Here is a 20934-nt window from a genome sequence, read left to right as displayed (position 1 = left end):
CCACAATCCTTGTGGAGATAAAATGTTCTATTTCGTTTTTTTCTCTGGGCCTCCATGTACCTTCACTACCATGTCCTTGACTGCATAACAGAAAACATACTCCTCCCTTTTTGTGCATGGAAACCAACCAGTTTCATCGCAGACGAACTCACAACCATCTTCAGTCCTTCACTTTTGTGCTCAGGAATGCCTTGGACTTGCATGCTCCTGCCAGGTTGCTTTGTGCACAAGGTTACAGAGTAATGTTATGGCGTATAATTTCATTTCTTAGCTTACTCAATTTTTGTTTATTTGGTGGCTGCCACACTATGTGGTTTGCATAGCTTTTGTGGCCTGAGCAGGATTATTAGCTGTGATGGATGACAAGTAGAGATGCTGCATACAATAGTGAGGTTAGTGGACCAAGAAAACTGGTGAGGTTTTTCCTGCAGTGGCAGAGTTAGAATGAGCATGAGGTAACAGACAGAGGATGCTGTCAGCTACATTTGTGGAGCGCACATCACTGAACCTTCTCTTGTATTGTGCATTCTGTCTAAACTTGGAGAAGGCATTGACCCGAGCTGCTGTGATCAGACCAGCTGTGTTTGGTATCTTACCCTTCTCTGATCATCTGCTGGGTAGATGTTGTCCTCCTCTTGACCATCCTTGAGATCCCAATCTGGAAATCAGGGTGCCAGCTTAGTTTCCTAAGAGGATAGTGTGCAACTTAGTAATAAAAGGAGTGCAGGAGAAAAGCAGCAGCTCAGATAGTATCTTTAGAGAAAGAAACAGTTCACATTTTGACCAGTATGACTCTTTGGAAGACTAGATTCAAAACGTGAATTGCATTCCTCTTTGCAGATACTGCTGAATCTGCGGAGTTTCTCCAGCACTTTGTTTTCATCTCAGGTTTCCAGCAGCTGCAGTATTTTAGTTTTAATTTGAGCATTCAAGCTAGATCCTGGATTGCAGCCAGGCTTTAGATATAGCATCGATGTTTGAATGCCAGAAGGTCCTTGCAGCAGTGGGAATTTTGCCTCTCAACACATGATTGCATGAGAAAGACATCAAAAAGGCCAAATGCATAATTAATTAATTGAGGCGAGAAGGACAGCATGAGAAAAATGGCTATAGCGGTGATGGCACAACCACTATTAAAATACCCAAAAATAACACTTAGCCAAGAAACTGGAAAATTGTGACCTTTCTTAAGAATTTCATTGTTGTTAATCTATATTTTGGTAGTAAGGCTCCATTTTCTTAATTGCCACACATTATCGTTTTGTATTTTCAAAATCCCTATGTTAAATTCTACTGGTTTCTTACTGTAACATTCCTGTTATTTGAAGATAACCAACAGGTCATACACTGGTCATTATTATTTTCATGAAACATTTGAACAGTACACTGTTAGAATTTCACTGTGAACTACATGTATATCACCAATTTTGACATTAAATGAACACCACTAATAAGAAATCTTGCAATTTTACATAAATTGATAAACAGTAGATAACATTCATAAAAGTACACTTCTCAAAACAAAATCTCAATTGTAAAATTTATACAGAAGTATGTTGTACAATTATAGGAATTAATCAAAAGTAGTCATTTTATCTGAAAAGCCACAATCTCACAGTGATTCATTGTGGTTTTGGTCTGAAAATAATTCTGCTTCATTTCCTTAGAAAAGTTCAATGACCAATAAGCCATTCTAGGAAACTTGTGGTATTATAGTCACTATAGACAGCTGCACTTTACTGTATCATCACATTCTTCAATATTCCTTCCGTACAGAGTAATTAACTGTGAGTGGATCCTATGAAAGTGAAGTGAAGGAAACAATACACAAAATTCAGAAGACATATGTTTCATCTAGTGATCCCATTCTATGCTCACCAGTAGATGCCATTTCAATAATGGAAGTATACATCATGAACCCAGAGAATACAAAATTAGTTAATTTATTTGTTCATTAATAAATAATTTAAACTTATGAATTTAATACAATACATGCACTACTTGATTAATTTTCAGACCACAGGACTAAACTAAGTGGTCTGGCAGTTATTTTTCGGTTTGATTTTTAAATGTTTTCTAGTCACAAAGTTACTCTTGAATGAAAATGTGTAAAAAATGTTGACATTCTAATGTTGATGTCAAAGTGTGGTACAGAATTCTAAATATTGCATGGGTAAATAGTTAATACTTACTTTATATTAATTTCTGAAGTTCCCTCCAATAAGTTGCCATCAACATTCCATGGAGAGTTTTCCTTAAGAGAAATCACAGAGGAATGACTTGAATGAAAATCAGCATTTTTGTCAGAGGTTGTGTCTGTCCATCTGTGCTTGGTTCCTGTACGTATTTTAACTTCCTGGACTGTATAGGTCTGCACAAAGGGGAAATCAAACTACAAGCAAAAAGACAATGTACAAAGGCATAAATAAATGTCCACTTAGCTTAAAAGTTAAATAAAATAGCCATTGATTATTTTTGACATACAGGTTTATTCACACTGTAGTTCATAGGGAGTAAGGGCTCACTTAAAGAAATGGTTTGCAATATTGTCATTATCCAGTGCAAAACCCCAAAAAAGGTAACACATCAAATTAGAGATGATTACTGAAATCTAAATATGTTAATCTTTTGTTTAAAACGCAGACAGCTCCACAAACAACTATTGGCAAAAAGAATGGATTGTGAAATCATACAAACAAAAACATAGATTGATGAAACCTAATCTGGCTTAGGTTGAACAGCATTTTATATTAAATAAAAATTTAGTGCCTGGTGTCTTGTGACAGGGAATTAATCCTCCTAAGGAGGACAAAGCATGCTAACATAATTAGGAAAACTGTATAGGATTTATTTATTAAGCTATGAGAACTGATGAGGCGCATGTAACAAAAATGCCATATGTTTCAGTTTACCTGGTTCGTTAAGTTACCGTATCGTTTTAGATGTTTTATGAAGTCTGCTCGTGAACAATTTTGGACAACAATAAGTGACATGCTTCCATTATCCAACCTAAAATAGAAAATTAAACACTTCTTAAACACTAAGAAGGAAGATTATTTTAGTTTAAATAGTGAATTAGAAACTATTACAGGAAATATTTCTGTTATGAATTGTTAAAGAGTGTATAGACCACGAATTACAGTATTAGCTCAGCGAGCATTAACGCTGAATGGGTTATTGAGACCATTAAAATAGTGGACAGGAATGCCATGTCCATATCATACGAAAGTATTAAGTGCTTAACTGCTAATTTTGCCGACAGCAATTTCTAGTCTTTAATAATAAAACTCAGTACTTCTTGACACATTGAAGTCAATTAATACAACACTTCATACAAAGTTATCAGTACACTTTGAGGGGATTGCCAATATAAAAAAAATTGCAAGTTTCTTATAATATTTAGTGCATTTTTGGTCAGAATAATCAATCTATAAAATTCTGATTGAGTATTGTTAATGGTTGGTGGTTTTCTTTTGTCTGTAGCATTCAAGTGTTTTGAAAAAAATGGTTAATCAATTTAAGAGAAGTAGTTTATCAATTTTGCATGTTACCCACAAGTAATAGAAGCAGGTGTGAATTTCTAAAATCCGATTTACTATCCAGCCTTATCTGAACATTATCCACTGATTATTTCAACCCTGATCTCAGCAGATTCAACTGCAACCATTTAAAAATCAGGGGATTATTGCAGTGTAGGCCCTCATAAAGGGTCTAGAATATCTACTATATACATATTTCTGGGAATGAATCCAAAAGGTCATAGGAAGAACAAATATTATAGGTATTGGCCTATTCCACTAACCTGGTATTAGGTGCTAGGCCTCTGGGTGCCATAGAACAGACACATGGAATAGCCATGATGCTAATATTGAGGAAATGTCCTTGTATGGTTTGCCACTTATCTTCATTATCTGGAAAGTGCCAAAACTTTATTTCTGCAGAAGGATGCTACAAAGTTATGTTCACACTTAAAATTTTAAATTATAGATGTATTTTAATACTCACTACACTGTTCAATAGCATTCATTTCATCTTCATTTCTGAAACAGATTGAAAAGACAAGGAATTCATCAATATCTAAAACAAATGCATTTTGTTAGGAAAATATGACTTGCAATTTGTGTTAAGCATAGTCATAAAGCAAACAACACTTAACTATTCCAGTGAAGAAAATCTGACAGCAAAATGAACTTGTGCAGTATGTATATGCATAGATAAACATAAAATTTAGAAGCTGCCATCAAGATATTCTTCACCCACTCTCTACCAAAAAAGAGCACTCTTGCATTCCTTGCTGAAAGATTTGCCATTCAAAGAACTACAACAGCAGAAACATGTTGCACTTGGTACTGAAAGCAACTGAAACTCTCAGGACTGGTGCAATCAAGAATAATAAAAAAAATTAAACAGTGTGATAACTGATATTTTCAAATGAAAGTGACAAGGTTAGAATCTCATTCTCTCAGGAAAAAAAGCAGCATTAGATATTTAGCTTTTTACTTTCTTGTACTTTTATAAATGTCTCTCTTATTCTTTATTTCACTTTCTGTATTTCATTTGAAATTTACTTTTTATTTCCTACTTTGTACTTCCAGTTTGAAATTTTCTTGCCCAAGTAATGACATTTTAATGTGATTGGTTAAGGAGATTCACTGCTGCTTGCCTCAATCATATGTGCCACATATCCACTATAGAGGGACTCATGATGGAAAATTTATTATATCAAAGAAAACCTTAGCTATCATGTCCACAGAAAGTTTAAAGGCAGCTATCAACAGGTTGAATGGTAAGTATAGAACTTTAACTGTTAAGAGAAATATTTGGGCCATTATCCTATGTACACTTATCTAGAATAGAAAAGCAAAAAATACTAGTATTTATATAGTGACTTTAATAGCCAATTAAGCATATTCGAAGTAAACAATGTCAGTTTCTAAAGATATTCTGAAACCATGCAGCTTTACCTCGCACCATCTCTCTTGATCGCTTTGAATTATGATTGGATTTTTGTCCAAAATTCTGTACAGGGAACGTTTTTTTAAACGGCAAAAATTATATACTTCAAATACTGTAATATTCAATTATTTATGCTGTGACTAAAATATAATAGCGATGTGTATACCCCTTGTACAGATGAACTTTAATTATCCAAAGGACACGGGCAGGGGAGGGCATTTCGTTCAGTTAATTGAATTCTGGTTAATCGAATGCCCGATAACATAGTTTAGCAAAACATCAGAACCCTGTCAGATAATCCGATATTCAGATAATCAAATACCGGATAATTGAGGTTTCTATTATTTACTGTGTGTTTTTACATTGATTCTAGGAGGTGTATTGATGTTATTACATAGAATTGTTTTGAGGGATGTTGATGCCTTGAAACTTTGCTTGGTCAGGGTTTACAGTGGTTATGTGTTACTCTTTATTATCTGGAATATTTAATCAACTGGCACACTCCTGGTTCCAACGGTGCCGGTTAATAAAAGATTTGCCGTATTAGAAAGAATGAGACTGATATTACTGTCTTTGGTCCCTTCCACAGACTCCACTCCGCAACTGCTGGGTCCATCTCTCTTCCTAGAAGCAATCTGAGATGAAACAGTTTGTTTATGACATCAGTGTCACATCTGATTTGCAAATGAGCTTTCAACCACATATCTGAGCCAGCACTACGACTGATATGATTATTTCTACTTCTGTAACAACACCAGAGTCTGCCATGACTTAGCTCCTCTAATGCTGAAACCCTCATTCATGTCTTTATTAACTCTGACGTAGATTGGTGCCCAGTTAAGAAACACCTTAATTTTAATATTTTCATCCCTGTCTTCCAAATTTGTCCATGACCACCTGTCTCTTGTATCCTGCAGTTTACAACTACTTGTACTCATCTAATCTGGCTTCTTAAGCATCCCTAATGATAATGACACTGATTCACTGCCGGTCATGCCTTCAGCTGCCCTTGTCTTAGTACAGGAATTCCTGCCCTAAATCCCTCTACCTCTTTATTTTCTTCCTTTAAGATTCTCACCTAAACTATCACGTTTATCCAGTTTTTGTTCCTCTATCTTAATACCTCTTTATTTGAATTTTGTTTTATAATGCCTCTATGTTCAAAGTGCTATAAGTTGTTATTGTTGAAGTGAAGTCACTTTTGTAATAAAGAAATATGATATACAGCATAGAAGTCATTTATCAGAGCTCTTGTGGCATAGTGGTAGTGACCCTATCTCGAATCAAGGATACACAGGTTCAAATCCTACCTCCTCCAGAAAATGTGTAACATCATCTCTGAACAATGACTAGAAAATATCTAGAAACCAGTCAACTCAGCTCCAGGACCACTCTACAGAAGTTCCTTAGGTTCATGTCCTAGGCCAAAACATCATCTGCTACTTCATCAATGATCTTCCATCATAGAATGAGAAGTGGGGATGTTCACTGATGACTGCACAGTGTTCAGCATCATTTGCAACTCTTCAGATACTAGAGTGTGTTTATGCTCAAATGGAGCAATATCTGGATAATATTCAGGTTTGGGCAATTAAGTGGTAAATAACATTCAAGCCATACAAGTACTAGGCAATGACCATCTTCAAAATGAGAGAATCTAACCTTCCCTGACATTCAATGGCCTTACCATCACTGAATACCCCAACATATCAACATACTTTGGTTACCACTGACCAAAAGTTAAATATGGCTGCAAAAGTAGATTAAGGCTAGGAATCCCAATGTACCAACTTTGACTCCCCACAACCTGTCAACAATCTACAAGGCACAAGTCAGGAATGTAAATTAGGTATTCCCCACCTGCCTGGATGTGTACAGCTCCAACAACACTCAAGGAGCTTGACATAATCCAAGACAAAGTAGCCTATTTTATTAGCACCACATTCATTCCCTACACTACTGATGTAAAGTAGAAGTGTGCATCATCAACAAGATTCACTGTGGAAGTTCACCAAGGCCCATTAGACAGCACCTTCCAAAGCTGGGTAATAATTGAAATCATAAATGGGTTTATCAGGATGGATATGGAATAAATATTTCAGAACAAAGAAAATTCTACATCTCCAAAATTAATAATATATTCAATCAACTTAAATTGTCCATGCTGATGTTTATATTTCATGAGTCTCCAGCTTTTTAGCATATCCAGTTCATTTTTCCTAGTAGTTTTTACTCCTCTAGTTTCCTTTCCAAAGCATCTAAGCTATTCGACACAATCATTTCCTGTGATAATGAGTTCCTGATACTAACCACTTTGAGCAAATTTCTCCCCATTTCCCTATTGGATATCCCTAGTTTTGGACTTGCCCACAAATTGAAATATTCACTCCACATCCATCCCAACACGTGATTTCAAAGACCTCTATCAGATCACTTCAAAATCTTCACTTTTCCAAAGGAAACCCCAACCCATTCACTTGTTCCCAACAGCTTTAATCTCTCAGTTCTGATATCTTGTGTGTCTTTTCTGCACTGCATAACGTGCTTTTACACATTTCTCTATAGTATGGAAAACAGAATTGTGCACAGTACTCTAAATGCATCCTGATCAAGGTTTAGCATTTAGTATAAGGTCATCACTCTTGCATTCTGTACCCTTTAATTAAATCCAGTTGCTCCTTCAGCATTTTAAATTGATTTGCTTACACACAATACAATTGTTTTATAATTTGTTCATCAGCATCCTTAGATTTTTTTGCTTTGTACCCCAACCAGTTTCTTACTTTCTGTCTAAAGGGCATGCTAACTCAATTGTCTAACTGGCTGGTATGAGATTCAGAATAACGACAGCAGTGTAAGTTTGGTTCCTGTTCCAGCTGAGGTAAGATTTAGGATCAGATTCCTTGTTCTGCCCTTTAAAGTGGATGACAACAATAAACCATCATTACGGAAAAACAATCCAGAAATGGCTAAGGGTAAAGCGTCAGCAAGCAATAGCTAAGGACCTCCACTTGGGGGAGAGCACTCATTAATGCACTGATAATTCTATCTTTCCTAACAAAGTACATCATCCTACATTTGTTTTTGTTAACTTGCCACTTAACTGATAAGGCTGCAATTTTATTAATATCTGCATGCCTTATGCTGTCCTCGTCTTTAGTGTTTTCTATTACCTCCACAGCCCAAGTTTCAAATTTGGTGCTGAGTTTCTGGTTTCCAAGTTCAAATCATTAGTGTAAATCTGAATCCATTCTCATCTATTCTCTACTGAAAATAACTAGTTGCATGAGCTTTTCTCCAGTGTAGACCCTTTAGGCCTAGATTCATCCTGATAACCAGCACAACCAAAGGCATTTAAAGTAAAGTAACTAAAACTGCAAGACAAATTTCAGGCTCAGCTCCACTTCTTTCTATTGCCTGTTGATGTAACTTTGAGTTATAACTCATAAGACCATGGGCAATGATCAACAAGAAAAAAATAATCATTTTCTCTTGATTGTCAAACAAATTACTACAGCTGAATCCCTTTAGTCTCGCCTTTTCTTATATTTTGTGTCTTCTATCGTGAAGACAGAAACAAAAATATTTGTTTAACTTCTCTGTTATTTCTTTATTAGCAGTATAATTTCTCCTGTCTCAGCATCTAAGTGACACATGTTTACTTTCACTATTCTATTGCTTCTTACAAACTTTAAGGTAATCTTTTGGTTTCTAAATTTGCACCAATACTAAGACATATTAGTCTTCTTGGCAATATGATAGACTTCTTCTTTTGCTGAAAAAAATCTTTTGATAGCTATGGATGCATTTAGCTAACTTTTTTCTCCATTTTTTTTCCTTGACTTTACCTTATTCAGTGAAAAAATATTATTTATTGCTTCCTGTTAATCTGCTTGTATTTACCTGAAGTTGCTGCACTATGCTCTTAAACTTTCTCTTTAGATTTATACATTTCCACTTTTACCTGAAATATCCACACCTGTCTTGTGCTACCACCTATTATATGATTCACTAAGACATTACTCCCAGATGATTTTGTCAGATTATACTTTTCTCAGTGCTGTGAATTGACACTCTTCCACACCATTCTTTCAAATATGCACTCAACTTCTTGATCTGCTTGACATAATGCTAATTTATATTTGCCTCAGGTTGTAATACAGAGATTGTTATGTATGAAGTACTGCTTATTATACTGGAACACCAGCTTCTCAAATCCTTACAGTAGAACCTCATTCCTCGTTCAACTTATGGGCTTGGTTTTTGCATGGACCACAGCAATCAAATTATCTGTCATCTGCTCTATGTTCTTAAGTTGTCAAGTGAAACCTGTTTTTAATTGTGGGCTTAGGAACTTTTAGAATTCCTGATCATTGCTGCAGAGAACAGTATCCATTCCTCTCACTATACTGTCCCCATCATTACCACATTTCTTTGCATTCCCCACTGCTATCCTAAGAAGTCCTTCCATCCTGCAGTTGGGTGACCTTGACTGGGATGAATGAAGCTTCTACAGATAGATCATTAGGTTTATGAAGAAGGTTAAATTAACACGTTATCTAAAATAATTCAGTTAACTGAAACTTGAATAGTTAATTAGCAAACTAAACTGTTTATAACCTACCTTTTGTCTTCCTGGTCTACCACATAAACATTTTCTGATGGTAGAAAGGATAGTTCACAATTCTCAGGCCTAAAGACATGAAAAGTTATGGAGTTCAAAAATTGTTTTTGTTAAAATTCACAGGAAGTGTTCAACCATGTGTCATAGTAAAATTATGGGGAACGTGAAGTAATTTTCTAACAAATTAACACAAAATCTACAGTATTGTGTAAAATTTTGGCCTTGTTATGAGAGAAAGGACATACATGCAATACAAACAGTTGTGAGAAGAATCACTTGACTGATTTATAAGATGAAGGGATTATCTTATGAAGAAGATGGATAGGTTGGGTCATATCCATTGGATATTCAAAGTGTTGATCTTACTGAAGCATAAAAGAATCTGAGGGGACTTGACAGTATGGATGGTGAAAGGATGTTTTCCCCGTGAGAAAGATTGTAATAAAAAAAGATACAGTTTAAACATAAGGAGTCTCCCATTTAATACAGAGACGAGAAGTTTTTTCAAGAGTTTCTCAGCTTGTGGAACACTCTTTATACAGAATGGTAGGGAGCAAGGTCATTATGTAATTTTTGGGTTGAGTTAGACAGATTTGTGACTGATGAGGGAGCTAAAGGTTAGCTGAGATATATAGGCAAACTGACTTGAAGTCACAATCAGATTAGTCATGATCTCATTGAATGGCAGAGCAGTTTTGAAGGACTGAATATTTATTCCTGCTCCTAATTCATATATATTGTCAGTTTGTAACTGGGCTAAATTTCTTTGTAGGAAAAACCAACTTGGAGCTAAATGTTCTCTTTTTTATGTATATATTGACTAAGGAGGACAAAAGTCTTCTTGGATAAAAGGTCATTTTTCTTACTTCAGATTTGTCAGTGTTTTGATAACAGCAAACTCTCTCCTCTGGGTGGAAGGCATCCAACGATGCTTTTCTGCTAAGGCCAGGGTTCTTCCACCAAAGCCAAGCATAGCTGTGAAACCAAATTGAAGTAGCCTGTTGTGACTACAAAAGGTACAAACATCTACTTTTTGGAAGTTACCTAAAACACAAGAGGACACCAAGAATAAAAAAGACAATGTTAAAATTCAACCACAACAAGATCTGTTCTGCATTCTACACCATCAAATCAAAATGATACAGAAATGTACTGGCATAAAAACACCAGACTTCACAACAAAATATCAAACATCCTCAAAATAAGACAAAACATGGAAATACTATACTAGCAGAATTGCATATAAAAGGAAAAGAATGAAGCTAGACTTTTATAAATTACTTGCTATGACCCAGTTAGAATATTGTGTTCAATTCTGGATGCCAAAACTTGGAAAGGATTTTGATATCTCAGAGATGGTACTGTAAGGCATGGCAGAAGAGCTCAAGGCCTTAGTGTGCTCCTCCTGCTTTACATGGGAAGCCACGTATACTTCCAGCACCCAGGACTAGCACGTGTGCAGGAAGTGTCTCCAAATGCAGTTCGTGGAGGCCTGAGGTTTGCGACAGGAGAGGTGGCTGGGGACTCTCGAGCATCTGCAAAGCTGAAGTAATCGTGGATAGCACGTATATGGGTGGTGGTGATACTGCAGGCATTGACTTCACAGGCAGAAAGGGAATGGGTGACCGCCAGGCAAAGAAAGAGGTCTCGGCAGGCCATGCATCAATCCTCTGTGGCCATTCCTCTCGAAAAACAGGTGTAACCTTTTATTCATTGTTCAGTAAAATATCCTCTCAAGTGAAAATAGCAACAGCCAATGTTTGCTCTGCTGCAAAGGGAGGAGCAAAAGTGTGGAAATACAACTGAATCTTCCATGACTATTGTAAGGGGAATGGATAGATGTGCCTATGGCCACAAATTAAATTCCAGGATGGTTTGTTCCCTCCCTGGTCAAGCAGCTACAGGGCATCCTGGAGAGGGAGGGTGAAATGGCAGTGACTGGTACAGATTAGTAACAATGACATAGGTTTTTGTAAAACAAAGATAAGGTCTTGTAGTAATTTGAACCAGGTGAATCTTGCTGATTACAAGATCCTTGATTAGGGTTGTTAACCTTGGCCAATCAGAAAAGCTCTGGCTGACCAACAGGACCAGGAGACTATGCCGTTCTTGGTAGTATAGTGGTTAGTATCACTGCCTGTCATGCGGGCGACCAGGGTTCAATTTCCTGCTAGCGAGGACCTGACTATTTTGGGTTCAAGTGGTGCAGTGGTAGTGTCCCTACCTGTGAGCCAGGAGGCCTGGATTCAAGTCCCACTTGATCCAGTGGTGCGCGATACCATCTCTGAACAGGTTGATTTTAAAAATATATATAGAACCACGAGACTTTAAAAAAAATATAACCAGGAGATTATAAATCTCCTCAGTTCAGAAAAAAACTATATATATAAAACCAGGAAATTTAAAATCTCCAAAGAAAAAAAATATAACCAGGAGATTAGAATCTCCTCAGTGCAGGGGATTGACTCTAAGCAGTGTACTGTACTCAAATGTATAAGGGATGACTTGGTGATGGGATACCAACATCTGTATAGTTATTTCAGTGGTGACAGGAGAAAACAGTATGTTGCTGAAGAACATTTGCTTGCAACAGTCATCTTGGAGCTGGGGTAAGCATTTCTGGCAACATTTGGGAAGTTGGACTCCTTCAATCCTGCTGTCAAAGACTGGGCCCATTATGTGCAAAGAATGCAATATATTTTCTAAGCAAATGATATTGGGGCAGATGAAAAGCAATGAGTAATTCGTCTGACTGCAGACACGCACCATTTTCAGTTATAAGGGGCTTAACTCTCCCAGAGACACTAAAGCCTTCCAAAGTTGACAGAATTGGTTAAGGAATATTACAACTCAAGCCTCCTCTAATTCTGAGATGCTATCGGCTTTATTCAGCTGTTAGAGAACCGGGAGAATCCATATTGGCATTTTTGACAAGTTTGGGATGACTGTCAAAGGCATGTGTTTTTGGGTTAACCCTGAATGAGATGCTGAGACACTGTTTGGTATATGGCATTAATGACATAACCATGCAGAAGCACCTACCAGTTGAAATCCAACTGGACTTCAAACACGTGCTACTGCTGTCGTCATTAGAAAATGTGGCAAGTCGAGCATGGAACTATAGAGCATTCCAATGGAAGTAGACTCCCTCACCTCTCCAACTGAGCTTGAGCAACGCCACTTGAGTATAGGCAATTGCAGTCTCATGCAGCACATATCCTGATCAGAGGGACCCTAGCAGAACATCACAATAAAGCTGAACCTTGGCCAAGTGGTTAAAAAGTTCTTCAGGATTTGGCCGGGCAAGCCATTGTAGTTGCTGCCAGAATGTGGACTCAAGACATCAAAGGAGTCCTAAAAGGCCTGACTTCAGTCAGAAAATTCATAGGCTGGTACCAGGAGTATGCACACCCTGGAAAGTCTCCCACATGTGGGTTAGAAAAATTAAATTGCTTCGTGACATCTACATCAGAATGGATTAAAATTAATGTTTGGTTAAATGGTCACCTAGTTCCCATGGAGGTTGATACTGGCACAGCTGTATATACGGTTGCAGAACCTGTCTTTAACAAGATTCGCTCGAGATTTCGGATCTTAAATTTGCACAAGACCTCAGCCAGTCCAAGACCATGCATTGGGGAGCCATTGCAGACGAAGGGTATGACTTCAGTTCTGGTCTCCTTTGAGCAGTTGGTGCAGATTGTAATAAAAGGCTCAGGCCCAAGCCTATTGCAGTGGAACTGGTTGATAAAGATTCAGCTAGATTGGTTCAACATTTTTCGATTAGAAAATGACTGCCTCTTTGAAGCCCTAGTGAAATACCCAGGAATATTTCAGGAAGGGCTGGGACTATCAAAGGGATCAAAACCACTTTATATGTTGACCAGGAATTAATTCTGAGATTTTGCAAGGCCCGCCTGGTGCCATTTGCTTTGTGTATGAAAGTAGCAATGGAAATCAGAAGGCTGGAGAGCAAAGGAATTTTCAAACCAGTGCAGTTGTTCTGATTGTGAAGCCTGATGGCTCAGTTTGCCTTTGTGGGGATTGGAAGCAAATGGTAAAATGCTTCTTGAAGCTGGATAAATACTTAAACCCTCACATGGAGGACTTGTACACAAAATTGGCAGGGTGGGGGGTGGGCGCTATCCTTTACGAAGCTGAACATGAGCCATGCCCATCTGCAATTGTAACTGGATTAGGAGTCCCAGAAGTATGCTACCATTAATACCCATAATTGTTTATATCAATATACAAGACTGCCATTTGGGAGATCATCAGACTGTGACCTTTTCCAGTGGACCATGGAGAAGAACATTTTACAAGGGCTACCCTAAACTGCCAAATATCTGCATGATTTACTAATACAGGGAAGACCAATAAAGAACACTTGGAGAACTTGGACATAGTGCTTAAATGTTTCTCCCAGCTGGCGCATGTATTAGAAGGGAGAAATGTGTGTTCTGGACACCCAAGTGACCTACTTGGGTTACAGAGTTGACAAAACTGGGTTACACCTGTTGAGAGATAAAGTGAGAATGATCAAAGTAGCCCAGGCTCCCACGTCTCTAATGGAGCTTAGGTCTTTCCTTAAGTGAGTGAATTTTTATGGAAAATTCATATATAACCTTGCCTCCATCTTGGCACCCTTACACCTGCTGTTGAAAAAGGGGTCAGCCTTGGAAATGGTCGCATAAGCATGATATAGGCTTTAGGGAAGTTGAAAAGCAGCAATTGCCATCTAAGGTGTTGGCCCAATACGATCTGAAGCAAGAGGTAATGCTGACATGCAATGCCTCTCCGTATAGTATCAGGGTAGTGTTGGCTTACTGGTGGCCTAATGGAGAGGAAAGTCTAATAGCATATGCTTCGCAGACTTTGGCTGATGCTGAACACAGATATGCCCAGACAGAGAAGGTAGGTTTGGCGGACATCTTTGGTGTGAGGAAGTTCCAATATCTTTTCCAGACAGAAATTTGTCGTAATAATTGATCACAAACCCCTGCTAGCACTGCTGAAAGAAGAAAGGTGGTGCTGCCCATAGCTTCCTGTAGAATTCAGCGTGGGGCCTTTAATCTCAGTATATACAAGTTAGAACACAGTCCAGGAAGCCAAGTGGTTAATGCAGATGCCTTGAGCTGCCTCCAACTGGCAGATTCTCCACCTGTGGTGCCTTCCCCAGAATGTCCATTTTAGTTTTAAAATTCCTGGACATCCTTCCAGTCACCACTGACAATATTTGAATGTGGACACAAAAAGATCCTGCCCTAGTGAAACTAAAATATCTGATGGTAATGGGGGAAACAGAATGGCCATTGGAAACAGGATTGAATCCTTTCTGGACCCAGCTATATCAGATCACCATTACAGGGCAACTTATTACAATGGGGAGCAAAGGTGACTGTCCCAAGTAAAGGTCACCACCAGATACTGGCCAAACTCCACAAGAGTCATACAGTTGTTTCCAAGATGAAGCTGCTAGCAAGAAGCTATGTCTGGTGGTCAGGGTTGGATGCCAACATAGCTGCATTGGGGGGCAATGCTCAGGGGACAAAACCTGACATAAGCAGTGGCCCCACATCTGTAGGAATGGCCGTGTAACCATGGACTATGCCAGTCCTTTCATGGGCTAAATGTGGACGCCCATAAAAATGTGGATGTGCATAAAGTCCATTCAGCAAACTCAGGGATGATGATCGAGAAGCTGCAAGCATTGTTTGCAATACCCGGGCACCCAGACGTATTGGTCATGGACAATGGGACATCATTTACCAGCAGTGAATTTGAATATTTCCTGAAGTCAAATGGCATTTGGCACATCAGCACAGCTCCATAACATTTATCATTCAATGATCTGGTGGAAAGTGCAGTCCAAATGTTGAAGACAGGATTAAAGAAGCAGCATACAGCATTACTTGATACCAAACTGTACCAGTTCCTGTTTGATTATAGGACCACCCCACACATAACAACAAAGATAACTCCATCAGAGTTGCTGATGGAGAGAAGACTCTGCACCAGGTTAAACCTGATATTCCCAGACCTGGTGGATGGGCGGGGGTGAAACGGCAGCTGGAACACCATGGCAGGCCATATGCCTCCTCTAAGTAAAAGAGGATTGAATTCAGGGGATGAAGTTTGCTGATGGAAATGGCCCTGTATGAGTACAAAGTCAGCTTGATGCGAAGTCAGGTCCTGTCACTTAGAAAGTTCGGGTAGGTGATACAGTCCTGAACAAACACGTGGATCACCTGAAAGCTGTTACCTTGCAAATGGGACAGGAGCAAAACATATCTGGCCCCTTAGAACAGCCAGAAGGCCTGTCAGAAAATTAGCTTTTTCTGTCTCCGTCTAGTGTCGAGAAAACCTCAGAGTCAGAGATGGATGCAGCCTCGATACCGTTATTGCCGTAAGAGAAGGAAATCCTCTCGAGGCACTCCAGATGCAAGAGACAGGCTATGGTTCGTTATACGCCATTCATGTCAGACAAACCAGACCTAGGGCGAAAATGATGCAAGAGAGAGACCAGGCTACATCCCCAGATTTGGCGAGGTAAGGGATGTAGTGATTGGAGCCAGCTGGACCGTATTGACTATGAGATCCTTGTGGAGATGGTTTAGAGAATATGTTGACATGCGAGAGGTCCCGTGTTCAAATCTGAACTAGCCCTCATTTCTTATAACCAGGAGATTTAGAATCACCTCAGTTCAGGGGATTGACTCCGAGCTGGCTGGCCACAGCCAGTGTACTATGCATATGTAAATAAAAGATTGCCTTGATTGTGGGTATGTTCGCCAAGGAGTTTGATTTGAAGATGTTTCGTATCCTGTCTAGGTGACACCTTCAGTGCTTTGGAGCCTCCTGTAAAGCGCTGCTGTACTGTCTTTTCTGGAATTTATTTGGTTCTGTTCCTGTTGCTCGACGTAGTGGCCGGTATATTGGGTCCACGTCTGTGGTTTTGTTGATGGAGTCCATGGATGAGTGCCATGCCTCTCTGGCTGTCCCCAGTTTAGCTTGCCCTATGATTGTTGTGTTATGCCAGTTGAATTTGTAGTCCTCGTCATCTAGGTATATGGCTACTAGGGACATCTGGTCATGGCATTTAGTGGCTAGCTAGTGTTTGTGGATGCGGATTGCTAATTGTTTATGTGTTTGTCTTATATGCTGTTTCGTGCAGTCTTTGTATAGAATCTTGTAAATTACATTTGTCTTACATATGATGGGTATAGAGTCTTTTGTTCTGGTGAGCTGCTGTCTGAGCGTGGCTATTGGTTTATGGGCTATCATGAATCCAAGTGGTCGGACAAGTCTGGCCGTCAGTTCCAAGATGTTTTTAAATAAGGTAGCGTGGTTACTGTGTTGGGTTGTGGCATGTCCTCGCCATGTTGTTTGTCTGTTAGGCATACGAAGATGAAGTTGTGGGCATATCTGCTCTTGGTGAAGACTCTGTAGAGGTGTTGTTCTTCTCTTTGCAGGTCGGGAGTGCTGCAGTGTGTTGTAATTTTTTTGGACAGGGACCTAATGCAGCTTCTGTGTGTATTTGGGTGGTTACTGTTGTAGTTGAGGATCTGGTCCCTGTGTATGGCTTTTCTATACACTTTTGTGGCACATCCACTGTTCGGTATTCTTTCTACCATCACATCCAGGAATGGGAGATGATTGTTGGTTTCCTCCTCGCTCATAAATCTGATATCTGTGAGCATGGTGTTGATAATCCGATGTATGTTCTCAATTTCTGTTCTCTTAATAATTACTAAATCACAGGAATTTCTGGACAACATCAGGAACATAAACATAGACAAGGACGAAGCAATAGTCTCATTCGATGTAACAGCACTATTCACTTCAATTGACAAAACTCTAGCCAGAGAGACAATAGCTAACCTCCTGGACAAACAGAACAGACGACATGATGAGGAAGCTATCAACAAGGACTGCATGCTCAAACTACTAGACCTGTGCTTGACGACACACTTCACATTCAGCAACCAAATATATGAACAGATCAATGGAACACCTATGGGCTCAGCCATCTCTGGGCTCATAGCAGAAGCAGTGATGCAAAGACCGGAATGCACAGCCCTCCTACAAATCTGACCCAACTCTGGATCAGTTACGTGGATGATACTTTTGTAATTATTGAGAGAACAGAAATCGAGAACTCACAACGGATTATTAACACCATGCTCACAGGGATCAGATTTATGAAAGAGGAGGAAACCAACAATCAACTCCCATTCCTGGATGAGATGGTAGGAAGAACACAGAATTGTGAACGCACTGCAAAAGTGTACAGAAAAGCTACACACACTGACCAGATCCTGAACCACAACAGCAACTCCCAAACACACACAAGAGAAGCTACATTAGGAGCCTATTCAAAAGGGCTACAACACACTGCAGCACTCCTGACCCGCAAAGAGAAGAACACCTCCACAGAGTCGTCAGCAAGAACAGATATCCCTGCAACTTCATTCACAGATTCCTAACAAATAACACGACCCAACACACTAACCACTCTACCTTATATTTAAAAATTCTCAGAATTGACAGCCAGATTTCTCTGACCACTTGGATTGACAGCCCATAAACCAACAGCCATACTCCGACAACTCACCAGAACAAAAGACCTTATATCCATCATGTGCAAGACAATTGTAAGTTAGAAGATTCCATGCAAAAACTGCACAAACACTATACAGGACAAACAGACAATCAACAATCAGCATCCACAAACACCAAGTAGCCATTAAACACCACGATTATCTGTCCCTAGCAGCCATATACATAGATGACAAGGACCATAAATTCGACAGGGACAACACAATGATCATAGAACAAACTAAACAAAGGACAGCCAGAGAATTTCTAGAGGCATGGCACTCATCCACGAACTCCATGAACAAACACATACACCTAGGCCGTATATACAACAAACAACCAGACCAGCAACCAGAAGCGGCAGTACCGGAACCAAATAAATTCCAGAAGAGACAGTACAGCAGCGCTTCACAGGTGGGTCCAAAGGACTGAAGATGTCAACAAGACAGGGGACGAAACATCTACAAATCAACTTCCCAGCTCAGCAAACATCCCCACAACCACGGCAACCAACACCTGAGCTTCAAATCTTTACACAAATCTCAAAGGGTAATTTGGTGACGGGATACCAGCCTCTGTGCAGTCATTTTAGGTCCTAAAAGCAGAACATTGGTAGTCAGTGTGAAGGAAGAGGAATTTGGCACACTTGCCTTAATTGATCAAAGCACTGAGGATTTGGAACATCATGTTGTGGCTGTATAAGACATTGGTAAGGCCACATTTGGTGTACAGCATACAATTCTGGTTGCCCTCCTGCAGGGTAGGATGTTATTAATCTGGAAAAGGGACAAAAAAGATTTACAAGAATATTACAAAAACTGGGGAGCTTGTTTATAAGGAGGGGAACTTTTCTCCCTGGAGCATAGGAGGCTGAGGGATGGTCTTAGAGGTTTATAAAATCATGAGGGGCATAAATAAGGTGAATCGGCAAGGTGTTTTCCTAAGGGTCGGGGAGTCCAAAACTAGAGGGAATAGGTTTAAGGTGAGATGGGAAAGATTTAAAAGGGATCTGAGGGGCAACTGTTTTTCACAGAGCTCGCATGTATATGGAACAAGTTGCCAGAGGAAGTGGTAGCATTGGGTATAATTACAACATTTAAAACACATTTGGACAAGTACATGAATAGGAAAGGTTCAGAGGGATTTGGGCCAAATGCAGGCAAAGGGGATTAGTTCATATAGGAAACTTGGTCAGCATGGACAAGTTGGGCCAAAGGGCCTGATACTGGGTTGTATGACTCTCTAACCAGACAGGGTGAATACAAGAATGATATTCCTAATGACTGGGAAGTCCAGAACCAGGTATCACAGTTTAAGGACACATGGTAGGCTATGGGGAAGCGATAGCCTAGTGGTATTATCAAGTCCACACTGACTGAAGAGTAACCCACCCAGACCAGTGTCCCCCTGACTAAAGCATCTAACACTATTGGCAATTTAGAATGGCCAATTCACCCGACCTGCACATCTTTGTGACTGTGGGAGGAAACCAGAGTACCTGGAGGAAACCCATGCAGACATGGGGAGAATGTGCAAACTCCGCACAGTCAGCCGAGGCTGGAATCAAACCCACTCCGTGGTGCTGTGAGGCAGCAGTGCTAACCACTGAGCTACCATGCTGCACTAATTCAAAAAGATTTCAAACAGATCTAGCAACTCAAGTCTTGGCATCCCTAAGGCTCCGTGGGTCATCAGGAGCAGAATTGTACTCCAGCACAATCTGTAACCCCAACACATCTCCCACTCAACCATTATCATCAAGCAAGGGGATCAACCCTGGTTCAATGGAGTGTGCAGGATGGCATGCCAGGAGAAGTACCAAATATACCTGGAAATAACGTATCCACCTGGTGAAGCTACCAAACAGGACTACTTGCAAACAGTATAAACAGCAAGTGATAGACAGATTTAAGGAATCCCATGACCAAGGGATCAGATCTAAACTCAGTAATCCTGCCACATCGTCATGAATGGTGGTGGACAATTACAAAAACACACTGAAGGAAGCAGCTCCAAAAATGTCCCCATCCTTAATGATGGAAGAGCCCAGTGCACTAGCGTAAAAGACAAGGCTTTTGCAGCAACTTCCAGCCAAAAGTGTCAAGTGGATAACCCATCTCAGCCTCCTTCAGTGGGCCCCAGCATTACAGAAACCAGTCTTCAGCCAATTCGATTCACTCCATGTGATGTCAAGAAATGGCTGGAAACATTGGATACTGCAAAGATTACGGACTCTTGCAACATTCTAGTAATAGTACCGAAGGCTTATGTTCCCCTAGAAAGCTCTTCCAGTACAGTTACAACAGTGGCATCTACCTGACAATGTGGAAAATTGTCCAGGTATGTCCTATACATAAAAAACAGGACAAATCTAATCAAGCCAATTACACCCCCATCAGTTTACTCTCGATCATCAGTAAAGTGATGGAAGGTATCACCAACAGCAATTTCAAGCAGCACCTCCTCAGCAACAACTTGCTCAGTGACGCTCAGTTTGGGTTCCATTAGGGCCACTCAGCTCCTGGCCTCATTACAGCCTTGGTTCAAACATGAAGGAAAGAGCTGAATTTCGGAGGTGACGAGAGAGTGTCAGCCCTTGAAATCAAGGCTGCATTCAACTGAATCTTGCATCAAGGAGCCTAGCAAAACTGAAATAAATGAGTATCAGGGTGGAAACACTCCAGTGATTGGAGTCATACCTGGCATATAAGAAGTTGGACATGAATATTGGAGGTCAGTCATCACAGCTCCAGGTC

General features: G+C 39.7%; 1 protein-coding gene across 9 annotated transcripts in view; it reads right to left on the bottom strand.

The window, feature by feature from the left end:
• Window positions 1–1345: 1345 nt before the first annotated feature.
• The window catches only part of cerkl (CERK like autophagy regulator), a 163924-nt gene continuing 144335 nt past the window's right edge, over window positions 1346–20934 (bottom strand). For 8 of the 9 annotated variants that reach the window (XM_043693481.2, XM_043693488.2, XM_043693483.2 and 5 more), the window contains 7 exons: window positions 10447–10624; window positions 9581–9649; window positions 4006–4040; window positions 3803–3911; window positions 2913–3009; window positions 2193–2392; window positions 1346–1798 (listed from right to left, as the gene is read on the bottom strand). In XM_043693481.2, the coding sequence (XP_043549416.2) occupies window positions 1720–1798; window positions 2193–2392; window positions 2913–3009; window positions 3803–3911; window positions 4006–4040; window positions 9581–9649; window positions 10447–10624 (767 nt within the window). In that variant the 3' untranslated portion in view covers window positions 1346–1719. The remainder of the gene's footprint in view (window positions 1799–2192; window positions 2393–2912; window positions 3010–3802; window positions 3912–4005; window positions 4041–9580; window positions 9650–10446; window positions 10625–20934) is intronic. The other variant, XM_043693485.2, reaches the window with a different exon arrangement.

The sequence above is a fragment of the Chiloscyllium plagiosum genome, unplaced genomic scaffold, assembly GCF_037043375.1.
Source record: "Chiloscyllium plagiosum isolate Xiang-an unplaced genomic scaffold, Cpla_swu_hap1 HiC_scaffold_7, whole genome shotgun sequence".
Classification (NCBI taxonomy): domain Eukaryota; kingdom Metazoa; phylum Chordata; class Chondrichthyes; order Orectolobiformes; family Hemiscylliidae; genus Chiloscyllium; species Chiloscyllium plagiosum.
This window is presented reverse-complemented; position numbering and strand designations above follow the sequence as displayed.